At 38.2% G+C, this 17595-nt stretch overlaps 1 protein-coding gene and 1 long non-coding RNA gene across 5 annotated transcripts in view; both read right to left on the bottom strand.

Moving 5' to 3' along the window:
• Window positions 1-456: 456 nt before the first annotated feature.
• Window positions 457-10681, bottom strand: LOC148742594 (uncharacterized). The gene is made up of 5 exons (XM_088757671.1): window positions 10352-10681; window positions 9679-9930; window positions 4627-4750; window positions 1788-1859; window positions 457-532 (listed from the first exon to the last, which is right to left on the bottom strand). Exons 1-5 carry the CDS (start codon window positions 10674-10676, stop codon window positions 457-459), a joined length of 849 nt encoding a protein of 282 aa, XP_088613797.1. The 5' UTR covers window positions 10677-10681.
• A 6513-nt stretch (window positions 10682-17194) lies between these two features.
• The window catches only part of LOC111324858 (uncharacterized), a 21195-nt gene continuing 20794 nt past the window's right edge, over window positions 17195-17595 (bottom strand). For all 4 annotated transcript variants that reach the window (XR_016000273.1, XR_016000278.1, XR_016000272.1 and 1 more), the window contains one exon: window positions 17195-17595. This exon is cut by the window's right edge and continues 34 nt beyond it. This is a non-coding gene — a long non-coding RNA (uncharacterized LOC111324858).

The raw sequence follows: 17595 nt of genomic DNA, 5'->3' as shown, positions 1-17595 counted from the left end.
TGACAAGTTCTGCAACTTGTTATTGGACAGGTCCCTTGAAACAAATTAGCAAATCAATTACCTAATCAGTTACTCAACTGTGAACCTAAATTGCACAGCTTACAAAATAATTAAGGACTAATCTGTATGGTTCTTGTTGATTTGACTCTAAGCTTCACGTAGAAATAAACTTGCTGTTAGTTTTTCCCTGAGGTGGCTTGTGAACTTGAAATGATTAATTTTCTAAGTGAAGATTATCCTTCGAAAATACCAGAGCTTTGACGAATGCTTTTTCTGTTTATTAGAACCAGCAAAAAAAATTAGATCTGTAATGATCATGATGCAAAGGGAAACACCTCTAATATTTTTTGGCTCTCTTAGAAATTTTGATACACACGTAATATTACGTTTCCCTACACAATCAGGATCAGAAGCAGGTGTTTCTCTACTAATAAATATGCTAAAGAAACGTCGTCCTTACAGATGTTCCAGCTTTGTGTTGTTATTAAAGGCCCCTGCTGGCAAGTTCTGCAACTTGTTATTGGACAGGTCCCTCGAAACAAATTAACAAATCAATTACCTAATCAGTTATTCAACTGTGAACCTTATTTGCACAGCTTACAAATTTAAGGACTCATCTGTATGGTGCTTGTTGATTTGACTCGAAGCTTCACGTAGAAATAAACTTGCTGTGAGTTTTTCCCTAAGGTGGCTTGTGCACTTGAAATGATCAACTTTCTAAGCGAGGATTATCCTTCGAAATACTAGAGCTTTGACCAATGCTCTTTCTGTTTATTAGAACCAGCAAAAAAAATTAAGTCTGCAATGATCATGATGCACAGGGAAACACCCCAAATATTTTTTGGCTCTCTTAGAAATTTTGATACACACGTAATACTAGGTTTCCCTACACAATCAGGATCAGAAGCAGGTGTTTCTCTACTAATAAATATGGTAAAGAAACGTCGTCCTTACAGATGTTCCAGCTTTGTGTTGTTATTAAAGGCCCCTGCTAGCAAGTTCTGCAACTTGTTATTGGACAGGTCCCTTGAAACAAATTAACAAATCAATTACCTAATCAGTTATTCAAGTGTGAACCTTAATTGCACAGCTTACAAATTTAAGGACTCATCTGTATGGTGCTTGTTGATTTGACTCGAAGCTTCACGTAGAAATAAACTTGCTGTGAGTTTTTCCCTAAGGTGGCTTGTGCACTTGAAATGATCAACTTTCTAAGCGAGGATTATCCTTCGAAATACTAGAGCTTTGACCAATGCTCTTTCTGTTTATTAGAACCAGCAAAAAAAATTAAGTCTGCAATGATCATGATGCACAGGGAAACACCCCAAATATTTTTTGGCTCTCTTAGAAATTTTGAAACACATGTAATATTAGGTTTCCCTACACAATCAGGATCAGAGGCAAGTGTTTATCTACTTATAAATATGGTAAAGAAACGTCGTCCTTACAGATGTTCCAGCTTTGTGTTGTTATTAAAGGCCCCTACTGGCAAGTTCTGCAGCTTGTTATGGGACAGGTCCCTTGAAACAAATTAACAAATCAATTACCTAATTTACTTGACTGGGAAAAAAACTTGCTATGAGCTTTGACCAATGCTTTTTCTGTTTATTAGAACCAGAAAAAAAAGTTGAATCTGTAATGATCATGATGGAAAGGGAAACACCCGAAATATTTTTTGGCACTCTTAGAAATTTTTAAACACACGTAATATTACGTTTGCCTACACAATCAGGATCAGAAGCAAGTGTTTATCTGCTTATAAAATGGTAAAGAAACGTCGTCCTTACAGATGTTCCAGCTTTGTGTTGTTATTAAAGGCCCCTGCTGGCAAGTTCTGCAACTTGTTATTGGACAGGTCCCTTGAAACAGATTAACAAATCAATTACCTACTTTACTTGACTATGAAATGAACTTGCTATGAGCTTTGACCAATGCTTTCTCTGTTTATTAGAACCAGCAAAAAAAATTAAATCTGTAATGATCATGATGCAAAGGGAAACACCCGAAATATTTTTTGGCTCTCTTGGAAAATTTTTAATGCATTTTAGTTTCCCAACATAATCAGGATCAGAAGCAAGTGTTTATCTACTTATGAATGGATTTCAATGCAGCCCTCACAAGTAATTCTGTCTCATGTTGTACGTCAGCTTTAAGTGAATTCTTTCCCGCGAATATAGAGATCAGCTCCAAAGCTCATTGGCTTGAACTGGGTCAAACATAGAGGAGCGTTTCACTTGATCTTCAGGGTCATTGCACTGACATGTAGGGACAGGACCTGAGGGGGGTGCAGTGGGGACATCCACACCCACCAATTCGCTTAATACTGAGTGACGGTTGCAAACAGAGTTCAAAATAAAACAAGAGAAACAGAATCGAAACAACGCAAACAACTGAGCCACAATCACAATTCTCCTGGCTAGCTCAATTGGTAGAGCGCCGGACTGTTGTGCGGGAGGTCAAGGGTTCAAGGCCCGGCCGGACCAACACTCAGGGTCTTAAAATAACTGAGGAGAATGTGCTACCTTTCTATAATTTCAAGAAATGGATAGATATTCTAGTCTTCTCGGATAAGGACGAATAAACTTAGGCCCCGTCTCCTACAGGGTTAGGAGTAGGAGACGTTAATTTTCCACGCACGAGATTACTGTGTGGTGGATTTCATCCCCTGGGGTGGGATGGGTGGGTGTGAGGGCTGCAGGTTAGAAGACTGTAATAGATTATTGCGCTACCCTCTTTAAATAAAGTTGAGTCAAGTTAAGTTAAGTTAAGCATTCATCAGTACTTTTGTAGCGGTTGTCCTCAGACCTTCTGTGTTAATGCGCTTGTATTCAACCATTCTTAAGCGGTCTTTTGACTGTTGCCCTCTAGTGTTCCTCATGCGACAGTCTTCCAGCGCATACAGTTTCTTAGAGGATTTTAGTAAGAGGTGTTCCGGCTGTTATCTTCAAGTGTTCCTGAGAGTGGTTTTCCAGCAGTTCTTTTCACGCATTTCTTGGCTTTGTTAGATCAGCATGCAACGCTTCTCACCAGCTTTTTACAACATTTATAAGAGATTTATCAGCCATTATCTCCAAGAGTCATCAGCGGCGCTGTACCGGTTTTATTCAAGCATTCATCGATGGTTTTGTAAGGTTTTTATATTCAAGCAGTCATTAACAGCTTAGTAGCAGATATCGTCAAGTGGTGATCAGTGTTGTTGCTGTTGTGGCACTTGTCTTTAATAGTTCGTCAGTAGTGGACTGCGCCATATCCATTTTCTGATAACCCGGCTCAAGCGATCATCAGCAGCGTTCTGGCGAATGCCCTCACGCATTAACAGCGTCGCTGTAGCGGTTGTGTTGAAGCCTTCATCAGCGGTCTTGCAGTGAAATCAATGCCTTCAATCTCTGGGGCGGATCCAGGGGTGATTCGGGTGGCTCGGTCGAACCTCCTAGATTTCCCCTCCAAATGCTGGAACTCATTTTTCCGAAGACCTAATTTTCAAAATTTCCCGGGGGAGCACGCCCTTGGACAATTCTCTGAACGCTTCCCCCCCGACTTGGATCCGGCCCTGAATCCTTCATCAGTGGTATTGTGACGGTTTTATCTAATGGTCCATCAGCAGTGAGGCAGCGGTAGAATCGCGTCTCATGACTACATGTAGGTTGTACGCATTTGATGAACATCGGCGGAAATATGTAAAGAAGGGCTGTTTGGCCCTAGCGGCAGCCCATGAACAATCCAAGCACCTACTTTGTATTCATTGTGGCAGCTGTCAAAGCCTTGATAGTCCTCCAGTCCATTTTTTTCTATCACAGGCACAGTGGTGGCCTTCATTTTGAGATTTACTAGCCGGTGGTTACCAATATACTAATGAGCGCCTCATGCATATAACTTTGTATTACGCTGATATCTAAGATCGGCAATTTTCCTTTAAATTTTAGTTCGGGTATTTTTACACTGCAGTGATCAGCGCGGGTTAACGCTCCTTTACTACGATATGAAATGATGAGTTTAAGAAATTTACTGAAGTCGAAATTTCCATCTAACCGCAATATTGTTATCTTTTACTTGCCCTGGAGTGTAACTTTCCAATTTGCTTTATTTAAAGAATTTAGTTTTTTCTTCCTTTAAGTCTGAAAGCGTCTGAAGAGGGCCATTTGAACATAGTCCTGATGAACGAAAAATTTCCGTGTTTTTTATTAATGATATCTCTCTGTGTCGAATGTTATTTCGCCTGCCAGTGTTTATGTACTACGTTGAGTCCATTTTAACCGGAAGATTAAGTGCTCTGATACTGATAGTCCGAAATAAATATCTTATGAAAGTTTATTTAATAAACCCAAAATGTTCACATCGCTTTACGATTATTTCTGCCTGTAGCTATATCGAGGAGACCGGTCACTTTTGGCTGCTTAGTTTTGGACCGCTACAGTCAATCCCAAAGCACCAAAATTACGGTTCCGGTCTCAGCTATTGTTACCAAATTCAAGATATTTTTGCTGGGTTATAGTTGTTGATGTCCACTGTTGTTTTCACCTACTTTATAGTTATAATCTTTTCATACTTTCAGCATTCATTGTGCCACCTCTGAATTCAAACAGAAACCAAATTTAAGGCCTTATATGATGCACACAAAGTACTTACAGTTTTGCTAAGGCTCGCGGAATTTTCTTTGGAAGTGACTTAAGCTGTTTTCCTTCACAATTGGCTGATACTAAGCCCTTCATGTTACCATTAAGGACTTTGCATTGGCACGGTTGAGGGCACACTGACAAACAAAAACAGACAAATTTTGTTGTGCTCTTTGTAACAAAAATTTCCCTTTTAATCACTGACATGATTATCATTCGCCATGATTGAAAATCATCTAAAATAATTAAATATTGGGATTTGTTGGGAATTGAAGTTATTCTTTGTTTTTGATTTGTCCAAAGATAAGAAGAAAAGTAAGGGAAATACGAAGTAAATTTTTCTGTTTTTAATGTTTAATAGACCGAATGTCAATTTCCATTCTCAATTTCCTCATGCAACATGTACATCGCGCGACTAAAAGGGTCACCCTGACCGCAAAACGGCCCTTCGCGGCCTCTACGAACATTGGTTTTTGTTAGGAGCATTTTTTCTGAATGTAGCTAAAGTAAGGGAAATGCGTTTGGGTGAGTAGTGGGTACTGTTTACTAATCACTTTCTAAATGAATTTTGACACCAGATGTTTGCATCACTTTCTGACCACTGTTCAGTGTGAACCCGCCTTACTGCACCTCGGTGATATGATGACCTCGTTATTAGATTTTTACGTGCAGTTTCGGAATAACAGCCATCCATTTTCGCTTATACGGCCAACGGTCACCGGCCACATTTTAAAATCCCAAACGGTAAAATCCTTTATAACTTCACTCACTTAATACGGCCTCATGTCAAATTTAGAAAAGCAAAACGCTTGGTCAAGCCAATTTTTATTAATCTCTGTCGTTTGCTGATCAAACTGCTGATTTACATGACAAAGTAAGCAACTCTCCTCTTTTTAGATAGATAGCTAGACAGTTTAGTAATGAAATACATGGCAGCCCAAGGGCTGAAGTACGTATTATAAAGTTATAACCTAACGATAATAATATGATCATATAATGATATAATGAGAAAATTTAGAACCTAATAATGTAATATGAAGATATTACATTATTAAGATACAGATTCTGTTGAAAAATGTGATGAAAAAACATGGTGATAAAAAGCTAATAAAACTATGATGCGATATCATTATCAATACACAATTCTATTAAATATGTAGTCTTAAAACGCTCGGCCTCCCACCCTAGGATTTCAAACTGCCTGTTTCGTCTGAGGGAGTAACACTGTCTGAGAGAAGCAGGCGATAATATAAATTTCTTATGCGGTTATTTGATCTGACTTAAACACTGCGCGCGTATTACGAGTGACTTACGAGTATTAACAGGGTTCAACTGTACATGTATTATTCAATAGTTTGATCAGCACAGTCCTCGATGGCAGTACAGAGAAAATCATTAAATGCAGATTTAGTAGGTTTCTGCCAATTGCAGGCAGTATCATTTTCAACATACTTCTTCACGCGAGATAAAGAGATTACACCACTTTCATAAATGGCTGCCGGATTGATATTCTTTTGTTTAAATTCAAATTAGCCTCACTAGCCTCGCTTGAGATAATGCATTCTTTTGAATTTTGAACTGGAGAACGAGGGAAGAAAGGCTAATTTAAATGTAAACAAAAGAATATAAATCCGGCAGCCATTTATGAAAGTGGTCAATAGCTTCACCACTATCAATTTTAGTTGGATAAGTTTCCCAGTGCAGTCAGTCGCTAAATATCGATAACTAATATACTTTAATTCATTTTTAAATTGGTCTTTAATTCATTTAAATGAACTGATTATGAAGAGAAATCAGAGAAAAGCCAAGAATAAGAAAGTTGTGAGTAATCACATTATTTCAGACCTGATCGAATTCTTTCCAATGAGGAGAAAAGTTGAGGCACTATTAATTTCCATCATTCCCCTTCAAACTGGTAACAAGACAGCATATCTGACTTCCAGTACAATTTCAAATTCTAGGCCACTCCAACGTCTGCTATGATAGATGCAAGCGGCTGCCACAACTTCGTCTTCTTAAGACTTCTTTCACAAATATTTCAAAGAACAACACTGCACCAGAATGCATTCGTTCAATAATTCGCTTAGAATTAGGGAAGAAGACATCCTCGCAGACCCAGGGGCTGTGAGTCGATTTCAAGTTAGGGCGAAAGAGCCCCTGGGGACATTGTCTTAAAAGACTACTTCCAAACGGTCGCATTCGTTCTGGTGCCAGAAAATCTTTGTGTTTTTCTGCCCAATCAGAGTGAAGTGTGCTTTAGAGTACTTTCGTGTGTTTTAACACGGACATATACAAGAAGCTCAGTTGCTCGCCATGTTTGTTTGGGCCGTGCGACGGAGCTTTGCTCTAGGTGAAAGGTTTCAGTCTCAGCACGCAATGTAAGAGAAATCTATCAGATTGTCCGCGAAAATCTTACCGGAAATCATACTGAATACATTGGCAGGTATCACAATAGAACGTGTTTAAGAGTTTGCGAGGTTCGTATAAAACATAATGGTTGGAGGCGTTAATATGTCGCTTAAACGTTAGACGAGATGTAAGCTGAAATCTTTCTAGATTTTTTGTATAATTTTCTGTTACTGAAACTTTGCAAATCCCGTGAAGTTGATTCGTCGCACGGGCCACGCAGGTATGTCGAGCAACTGGCGCTCACCCATCTTTCTGTGCGCGCCAAAATCTAGTCCCCTTCGGCTAGTTTTTTAGGTAAGGTTCAGGGTTTCCTTTTTACGATAATGAATAATCCGGGTGAAATTGTTTCAGATCGTTGTCGAGTATGCTTTTCTGTTTTTATCACCATTAAGAGAAAAAGAAATCTTAATGGTGAGTTCATGAATATATTTGAAGAAGTTTTCAACCAAAAGGTTCTACCAGACGATGGTCTTCCGCGTGCAGTTTGGGACACTCGTCGCTATAGAATTGAAACATCATGGAAACGTAATTGTAACAAAGAGGCATCGATAAAAATTTCCCGTGGGCAGAGTACCCAAACAAGAAAATCGAATTGTTGCTGTTTCCCAGTTTCTACTAGAGGAACATTTGTCAAGGTATGCACAAATTCAATACAACCTATGTTGAAAAAGAAAAAGAAAAGCTAAGCGTGGAACTTTTGTTTGTTAGATGTGGGTAGATGACCCTGTACTAAGCTGACATTAACAATAAGGCAAGCCCGCCCTTTCCATCCATTATTTCTTGGTCTTTGGTTTTGCTTTCCCCAATGAAAGCAGCATCGATTCCCAATGACCTGAGGTATTTAACTTGGTCTTCGACAATCGACAAAAGAGGTGAAATGACAATGACCAAGGGACCAGAAGAGAATCCGTGGCCTTTGGAGCTCAAGAATTTGAACAGTCTAGGCCGCAGTTGAAAGATTACAGTCAAACTAAGTGAAGCGTACCCCTCAAGATTACATTAATGAATTGATCATTTGGATATTGACCCCGCCAGTCGTTTCAAGAATGCAATAATGAATTGATTATTTGATTATTGAACCCGCTAGCCGTTTCACGAATGCAATAATGAATTGATTATTTGAATATTGAACCCAATAGCCGTATCCGTTTTGAAAAGGCGCAGATCATTGTTCAAATTAGAAGTCCATTTCTGAAGTCCAATAAGATTGTTCTATTTGACTAGGAATCCTTAAAATGAACAAACTGCACTGTAAAAACACTGCGAAAACAGTCGATGGCAGATATTAACGAAATAAAAAATGTGTTGAGGTGGCTTCACCCGTAAACTACTTTTTCGACCATGAATACACACAAGAATTTCTACAAGTTCGTCAAGATGTAAATAGGCGAAAAAAGCTCTCGATAACATTCCATTTACAACATTTACAAGAAGTTCTACACAACAGGCTCGAACTTACCTTTCCCCCCATGTCTGACGCCATGTTGAAATAGTTCCGATCCATCATCACGTATTTGCATAATGCAATCAGAAATGGACTTCTGATTTGAACAATAATCCGCGCCTTTTCAAAACGAATACGGCTATCGGGTTCAATATTCAAATAATCAATCCATCATTGTATTCTTGAAACGGTTATCGGGTTCCATGTTCAAATATTCAACTCATTATTGCGCTCCTGAAACGATTAGTGGGTTCAATATTCAAACAATCAAATCATTAATGTAATCTTGAGGGGTACGCTTCACTTAGTTTGACTGTAAACTCTTTCCAAACCCCGTCGGTAACTGTCCGATAACATCTCTCATTCCCACGATGTTCTCGATAATACGTTTTTGTTCAGAATTTAATTCGCTAACTGGAAACACAGCTAAGCTTTCTCTAAGTGCTTGCTGGAGGTCGTCCAAGAATTTCATTGAACGTTCTTTGCAGCCTTGGCCATATTGTGAGAGACTTTGCTACAAAGCGAAGGTTAGATTTTGGCGCTGACGTAGCTTGTGTAACAAACTGTTTACACAGTGAAACGCCGCAGATCTTACTAACTTTATTTTTCAATTTCTTTTCTCAGGAGTAGCACCCACTTGAGATTAAAACAAGAAAAAACACACGTCAAAACAGAAACATATTTAAAAGTCATTCACCGTCTCGTTTTGGTGAGAAACACGGGTTTGCTCTTTGTTCTCGCACGCAACATGTTTGCCAGATATTCACTTTCACCTCCGAAATAGTTTATCGAAAACAAGAGTGAAATAGAAGCGGAAAAAGCTAATTACCATTTCGAACAGAAAAGAAATATTTTACACTACAATAATTTTACGAGCCTGTTATGGAAAAAGTTTTACTTTACATGTACTTCTCTTTTTGTTAATAATACGAATAAGCAATCAGTAACCTACGCAGTAATTAAAAGCAAAATCAATAAATATATTGTAGCAAGTAATTTTTTTTGATCGAGATATGAAACTACACTGCGATCAAAATTGGTTTACTTCATAAATATTATTTTTGAGATTACCCTTACATAGAATTGTAGACAGTTTCACCATAAAACAAAATTAAAAACCCAAAATACTTGTAAGACAATTCGTAAGTTTATCAGAAGCATAAACAACAGCTGAGCTCCCCTTAAAAGTAAATATCTAACTTTAAAACTTACTCTCGACATCAAGACTGATGCTAATCCTTTTCAACTGACCACGGTCGTCCACCTCGCAGCTGTATTTTGTATTTCTTTCATGTTCAGTAACGTTGATTTGGAGTCGCACACTAGTGCTGTTCTGCACAACAGTACCATTCCTTCTCCAGACAATACGAGGAGCCGGTCCACCTTCCGCCGGGCACCACAAAAATGAAGAATGATTGAGCAGGACAAACTGAGTCTTTGCGACTTCTTTTAGGCTTGTAGGAACTAAACACAAACACAAACCCAATGAGACATCGAGATCTCTACATCAAAAAAATATATGTCTTCATGTTCGTAAACTACAAATCGAATGCAAGACTCGGTTTTAAAGTAAATACATCCATGGAAAATTGTTACTTGGGTAACATATCTTAATCTGCATTGACGAAAATAAACACCCAAACATCATTTTTCATCCAGAAGCTAAATAAAAGTTTTCAAATTTGCGGATAAAAAATCTCGCAAAATTTAATCACGCGAAATTTAATCCCCCATAGAAAATCCAAAACAGAGAAAAAAGTGATTAACATTTAATAACAACAACATATCTACAGGATATGTATCAACAAATATACAAATTATGAACTATTCTTGCTAGAATTAATTATGCCGATGACTGAAAAAAAATAAACCTGAAAACTCTTACCTGTTTTATTCCTTGCTTTTCCCTCAAAGCTTGAGTCCCTCTCAAACCAGTATCTATGCTGAGGTGAAAGTCTTAACCACATGTTATGTCCACTGGATCGCAGGGTAAAATAAGGAGTACTCCTTCCACAAAATACACCCAGTAGATTGGCAGACGGATTATAACCATCGCGGATCTCAAGATACTCCTCTTCAACACAAGGTGCTCCTGGTACCCAGCTGGGCTTAGAGATGCGAAATCTTATTTCCACATATTGTCCTTTCTCCACTTGAAGGAGCTGGGTTTTTCTAAAGTAGGGAATATCCTTCTGGCAGGATGCTTCCATGATTATTGCAACTTTAGTGAAGAACATAGTTTCATAGAGGAATAAGTGTACACGCTTTGCACAATAAGTTAACTAATGACTGTCTGTCTCGTTTTCTAAGCCTCTCTTATCGAGTGCGTAAACGATAATGTAAACTCTTCGTAAAATTTGAGATTATTAGCTTAAAGTAAAACTTTTCGTGTACTTTCGTAGTGCACCTGTAACATGAGAGGAATGGTTTCTTCATAAATCAGAGAATAAGCACGTCAGAATGTCACTGACCATCTATGAGGTAAGCATGGATTTCACATATAATCTTCACACAAATACGGTGTTCTTGTCATAATAAGAACTGTTTTAAATGCCATTGCAGTTGGTAAGGCTTGGATAACTCCCGCCTTCAAAATAATTTATACTGCCAGCATGCAATGCTCATCGGTAAAATCGCATGATTTGTTCGAAATTTTACCAACTCTTTAATTTCGCTCAAATTACCCTCATTGGCCGAGAAATCTTCGGCCCTTTGGATCATGTGTATTTTCCCAAATGTAGATGGTGTCCTTGCATAACATTTAATACTAATTATAACTGATTTATAAGGAATATTAATTCCTCAATATTATACATTACAATATCACTACTTTACTCCTGTTAATCAAAAAGAAAATAACTGCTAAAAAGGCATCAAGGCTATAAAAAAAAATTTAAACCAAACAAACAAATAAAACTAAACAAAAAAACAGAAATTATTAATGTTTACAATTGAAGCCAATGAAGTTCACAGATTTTTGCCTCAGTTATTCTGTTTATAGATGATGTTAATGATTTCCCTTGGTTCTACCCATAAGTTTACTTGAACATGCCAACAGAGTACTCTCCTCAAACATCGGTTATTCTTTGATACTCTGCCGATAGAATTGATCTAAACCTACCCTCGGCAAATCACAATTATGTTTGCCTTAAAATGTACTGATACCCAAACTACAATCACGTGTCTCATGCTCTCTCTTGAAAAATACATGTCTTTTAACAACAAGCGCAACCAACTTACTCAAAACAAAAGTGAAAGTCCACATGCTGTTGATAGACATTTTTCCTGGGAAAAGAGAACAATGAGTATTAAAATTCAAAGCTACCTTAACTGTAGGACTCTCCTCGGCACCTTAGTACACCTATATGCTGTATATGTTGAGGTTCAGTGTCACCTCGGCTTCATTCTTAATTTCTTCGTCTCGTAATTTAACAAGGATATTTATGCCTTAACGACAAAGCGTTCCTTTGGCCACTATATGGCTATAGTATGCAGAGAATGTTTTCGCTATTTTACCTATCGGAGCACCCAAACACCCCTCGACAAACTTTTGAATAAATTACCAAAATAATTTCGAACTTACACTATTTCAGGAGTGTTTCAGCTACTTACATCACAAGTTTAAAATGACACGGTGTGGGTTAGTTGATACTCCTGCAATAAAAATTGCTCACTTTCAATTTTTACCGCCGTCTCTAGGCATTTCTTGTAATTAAAGACTTCTAGCAACATCCAACATATTTTCATGGATTAGTATTTTACCATCGTTTTGACGCTCACGGTGATAGAAGAAAACGTTCAGTCACACCTATCTCAATTCTAGAGGTCTAGGTAGCTTTCTTTGTAATTAAGTTGCGTTGAATGCTGAGTAACAATTTAAACAGAAAAACTGCAAACTCGTCGTCGTCACAATTTTACATAGAAGTCAGTTGCTCAGACAACGACGCATAACGTTTCGCTTTTCTATCCTAGTTTTTTTTTGCTTTTGTCTGTTTTCCTCTTATTTTTCTCCAGCAGTGCAGCAAAACCCTACTTGAATCATTTCTAATAACAGAGTTATAACACAAAAAACTGCAAGATTACCTGAATGGGGATTGTTTCCTTTCTCCGCTAAATTGTTTTTTTATGCAACAGTCGCTTTTACTAACACAACAAATATTTTAATTCCCGTATACATCAATAAAACCCTAACAGATGTTTCAAGCTGGTAGGGTTATACGTAGGTTGCTAACGTAGAGGCTCGACATATATTTATCTCACATAGCTCCTGAGGAGGAGTTTTTCAGTGTGTTTAATCAAAGAGATGAACTGGAAAAAAAGAAGAGAAATACAGTGCTCCTACTAATTGTGGCAAAATAATTGCGTGAGTAATTTTTCAGAGGAGAATATCAATCACAAAATGAAGTCAGCCTCTAGCCTTTCTAATCATATTACCTTTCTTATACGAGTTTTCAGAAGTGTCTTCAGCTTTTCTAATTAGCATGCCAAATGCCTTACTTTTTATTTTGGAAAGGAAGTTTTAACACACGCCGATACTTCATCCTCCTCTGTACATCGAAAATTACATACCAACAACTTCGTAAACAGAAAATTGATTGCAAGAGTCAGTGTCTAAATTGTGTGCATTTGCTGAAAATTTTTATAAGGGTAACATCTTAGTCTGTATTAAAGAAAATAGGCACCTAAGCACCATTTAAAATTTATAAGCTGGATTACCTTATTGGCACTTAATTTCGGGGATCTTTAGCTTCGCGTTTTTCGCGATTGCAAATAAATTGCTAAAGTAAAGACCCGCGCATGAAAAAACCTCGCAGAATATAAACAAGCGAAATCTAACCCTCTGTGGAGAATTCAAATCATAGAAAAAAAGTTATCAAAATTTGAAATAAAAAAACAAGATATATACAGGATTCATACAGGATATGTGTATACACAAATGATTAACTGCTCTTACTGGTAACTTCTATTTTCTATCTTCTGTTGTCAAATGAGGTTAATTTGCAAATATTTGGCATACGAAGCAGAGAATCGAGCAATCATCTTCATAAAATGCTAAGACATTTTACAAAATAAAATGAAGTTGAACCACTTGAGTCGAGAAATGCCATTTTTACATTTGCCAATTGAAATAGCGATAATAAAACCCCGCGAGGTATTGTCTCGCCAAATTCGCAAAATTAAGTACCCGAGATAATGTAAAAGAAAAGGTACTCGCGAAATCAAGTAAGATGAAGATCGTTGGGGATGTTCACAATGTTTCTTTTTGCCCGAAGATTGTGGGAAACCATGAAGTGAAGATATCACTGAAGTATTTTACTTCACTTTCTCACCTACCGAAGAACCTAACGCGAAACATATTATCGTTAACCTAACTTTTTCATGATTTATCAGCTTAACGAAACGTTTCACATTAACCGCCTCCCGGTTAGCTCAATTGGTAGACCGCCGGACTGTTGTACGGGAGGTCGTGAGTTCAAATCCGGCCGGACCAACACTCGGGGTCTTTAATTAACTGAGAAGAAAGTGCTGCCTTTGTAATAATATCTGAAAATGATTAGACTTTCTAGTCTTCTCGGATAGGGACGATAACTGTAGGTCCCGTCTCCTGCAGGGTTGGGGTAGGAGACGTTAATTTCCCGCACACGAGATTACTGTGTGATGGATGTCCTCCCCGGGATGGGATGGGTGGGTAAAAAAGAGGTTAGGTGTCAATTGAAACGAAAGTTCTGTTCCTTTCTCCTGCCATTCCTGTGGCGAAGAATTAAGCTTAAACTTACACCTAAAATCAGGCTTGTTGACCTAATTTGAACATGGACCTATAGATTACGCATGCACGCACGTGTGTGTTTAAGTGAACGCAAGGGAACTGAATAAGAAATTTTTAGTGGGAATTGCTTGTCTCAACTGGGTTTAAGTGGCATCAAGCGTAGCTCTTTACTTCTTATACAATAGAAATATTGGTAAACTGTGAATCTTGCCCAGAAATAGTACAGTGACATCTTCACTGGGCGACCCATGATGAAAGAACATAATTTATAGACAACAAAGTCAGAACTGAAGAGAGTGAGAGAAGCTCTGCCAGAAGCATAAGCAACTTAGACTTGTCAATTACAATTAGAACTCCTGGACGGAGTAGAACCAAATCGCTTAACAGACACGAATATATTTAGAGAGCCCAAACAGATGTTTAAAGCTCGTATTTGATCTATGCGTAAGTAAATGACAAACGTATATATAGGCTGTTTTATTTTTCATTCATTTGAGGGAGCTTTTACATCCACAGTGTTTCTTTCCTTTTTTTTAATCGACAGGTACTAGAAGGCTTAAAAATTTAACCGGTAAGTTGAATATGTAACAGTTTTGAAGAAGAAGAACTAAATTAAAGCTCAACCCGTTTTAGTAACTAGCCACAGGAATGCTTTTTTCCACCCAGCATAATCTTAAAATTAATCTAGCTCTCAAATATATTATTTTTGGTTATTGAAATTTTTACCCTTTTTTCATGATAACACATTTTGCAGTTTAGTTTGTTATTAATGTAAATAGTCGACCTAATTTACAAATGCTATCAAGTGGCCGTTATCCCTGGAATTAAATATTCAAAACTGTAGTAAACTGAGTGGTCAATCATTCTTTTACCTCCACGTGTTTTGTTAGTATTTGAATGACAAAGGATTTTGCAATCATAATTAAATTTTTAAGAAGAACTTGTCAAAAATCTCAATGGAGCATTTCATTTCTCCCAGTATTCATTAACAAAGTCTTTGCAAACACAGCTCAATGGTTTATTCTTTTCAATTTCTCAGACCGGAAAAAAAAAAGCTGAATACGTTTTTCCTGTACAATAGATAATTAATTCTCATGTAGTAGATAATACGCAGCTAGCAAAACCGGCGTATTATTTTACGTTTACGGGCGAAAGGAGGCAAGCGCGAAAAAATTCACACTTGTGCTCACGCTATATTATTCAAACTCTTACGCCTCCAGACACACCTCCAATCACCAACCAATCCCAGCGCTAAAAAAAAAAAACTTAATGGGGAATGTGCCTTTCCGCACCTGGGGCCGATATGAGACGACCACGGGTGAGATCGTCTCACGGTTCAGCAATGACTGAGATGTAGGATAAAGGCCACAAATCCTACAAAACTCCCACGAAGACATATGCCACCCGCTCAACTTCAGGAAAATACTTGTTGATTCTCCTCTGCATTGAGCTGATCTGAATGACTGGGATGCATGTCATCTTAAAGGCCTGCATGAGGTCACCTTGACAGTAACGTCACCACTTATTTGTACTCCTGGTTGGGTAGAGGTATTTTAAAGTAAACTGCCTTGCCCAAGAGTATTACACATGACCTGGCCTTGACTCTGACACAAAACCTTTCAGAACCAGAGCACAGCCCACCAATATTAACTCCATGTTACTGTACCTCCCTCGTGGTGATCACTGCCGCATAAATGTCCCTGTATTTTAAAGCTGAGCTGGAAAAAGATTGGTACGAGGTCGCGGTGTACCGTGAAAATTCTTGCACAACAAATGTTTCGCATGTTAAGGAAAAATTTGGGATCACATAACTAAGGTTTACCAAAGCACCCTACTTATTTATAAAGTAACAAATAATATCCTTGCCATTAAACATTTTTAATCTCCGCATTTGGTTTTAAGTTCTAGTACTTCCATCGGCATCAGTCAGCAAACTTGTATGATCTTCTACACTTTTGACGCAGGCTCTATGTCGCTAGAGCTTATTTTCTTCCTTTTCGCTTTCCTCAGTCTGCGTGTGGTAAGATTTAACAGATGGCTGTCCAGCTTTCAAGGTAAAATAATCTCCTAAAAGCGGTTGGCTGAGGTGGAACCTCACTATGTAAGCCCCTGCAACTCAACGCCGGCTCCCCTAAAGGAACCGAGTTTTTGTGTCGTGAATTAGGCAACTTTGGACCTAATTTCCATGTTTGGTGACCTGCTTTGTCAACGATGGTCTGTTGAGAAAGGCAATCGAAATAATAAGCTGATAGAGATGCATCTTGTTATATTGTTTGCCGATACTGAATGTGTTCGCTCAAGGAAAACATTTTCCAAGCCGTGCAATGGTCACCCTTTATCTTTTTCGGCGGGAAAATTCGAGACGGCACGGACTGCCAAGTAAACATTTCTAGGAACTGCTGTCCAACTAACCGTGGAAATTGAGAGGTCTTCTTCCCAAGATTTGATTTCGTGATTGGCCGCATTTTTACGCTAGGACGAAACATTATATACAAGTAATGACTTATTGACTTCATTTGAATTTAAATGGCTGAGACGCATTTCTTAGTTTAAATTCCGTTTAAAAAGGGTGAGAAACTGGATGAAAGTTGGAACTTAGCACGCATTGCACGTCTAATACCATTCCATCTCCCTTCCCCTGACCCATTCTCATCCAGGTTTTTCGTATTCAGATGCTTTTCTTTACCTTTTTTCGCGAAAAAAATTGCTCGGTCTCGGTTGTTTACTTTATTTCAAAGCTTTTTAAACTTTCACTGGGATGTAACGACTTTTCTTGGCAATTATATCTGAATGCATGATGTAACATCACAGCTCCTGTACTGACGTTATTAAGTATGTACCGTAATTACAGCAAGACCACATGTCCTTTTAAAACCAGTTAGGTGATAATGCTGACGAAAACAGTTCAATTGATTGATTCGGAAAGACAGAGATTTAGAAAGAAAAAAACACAGACTCAACGGTAGACTCACTCGATATATTTATACGTGTCTCCTCATTAACAAAAACCACAACAAACTCGCCAATTTACCATTCAAATTGTATGTTCAGCTTCGCAAGAACAATGTCTGCCAGAGAGGGCATTAAACTGTTTTTCTTCCGTCCAGGCCTAGCTGATCACGTGTTGCAGTTAATTCCTCAAAGGTGACTTCCATCTTTAGCTTCATCGTTCACTGAAAGGCGACGTCATCAGCCCCCATGTGTTGGGACGAGGCGTCTTCCGCAGGAAGCAAAAAGCTAGAACGTCTTAAGAGCTGTTTTAAATTAGTTTTTCAGACGATTCTCCCTCCAATGGACATATGGAGAAATAGGACATGTTACACTTCCACGGGCCGCCACAGCTGCTTTTAAGGTTTTCAAAA

This window comes from Stylophora pistillata, chromosome 1, assembly GCF_964205215.1.
Source record: "Stylophora pistillata chromosome 1, jaStyPist1.2, whole genome shotgun sequence".
Classification (NCBI taxonomy): domain Eukaryota; kingdom Metazoa; phylum Cnidaria; class Anthozoa; order Scleractinia; family Pocilloporidae; genus Stylophora; species Stylophora pistillata.
The sequence above is the reverse complement of the archived record's forward strand: the minus strand, read 5'-3'. Positions and strand labels throughout refer to the sequence as shown.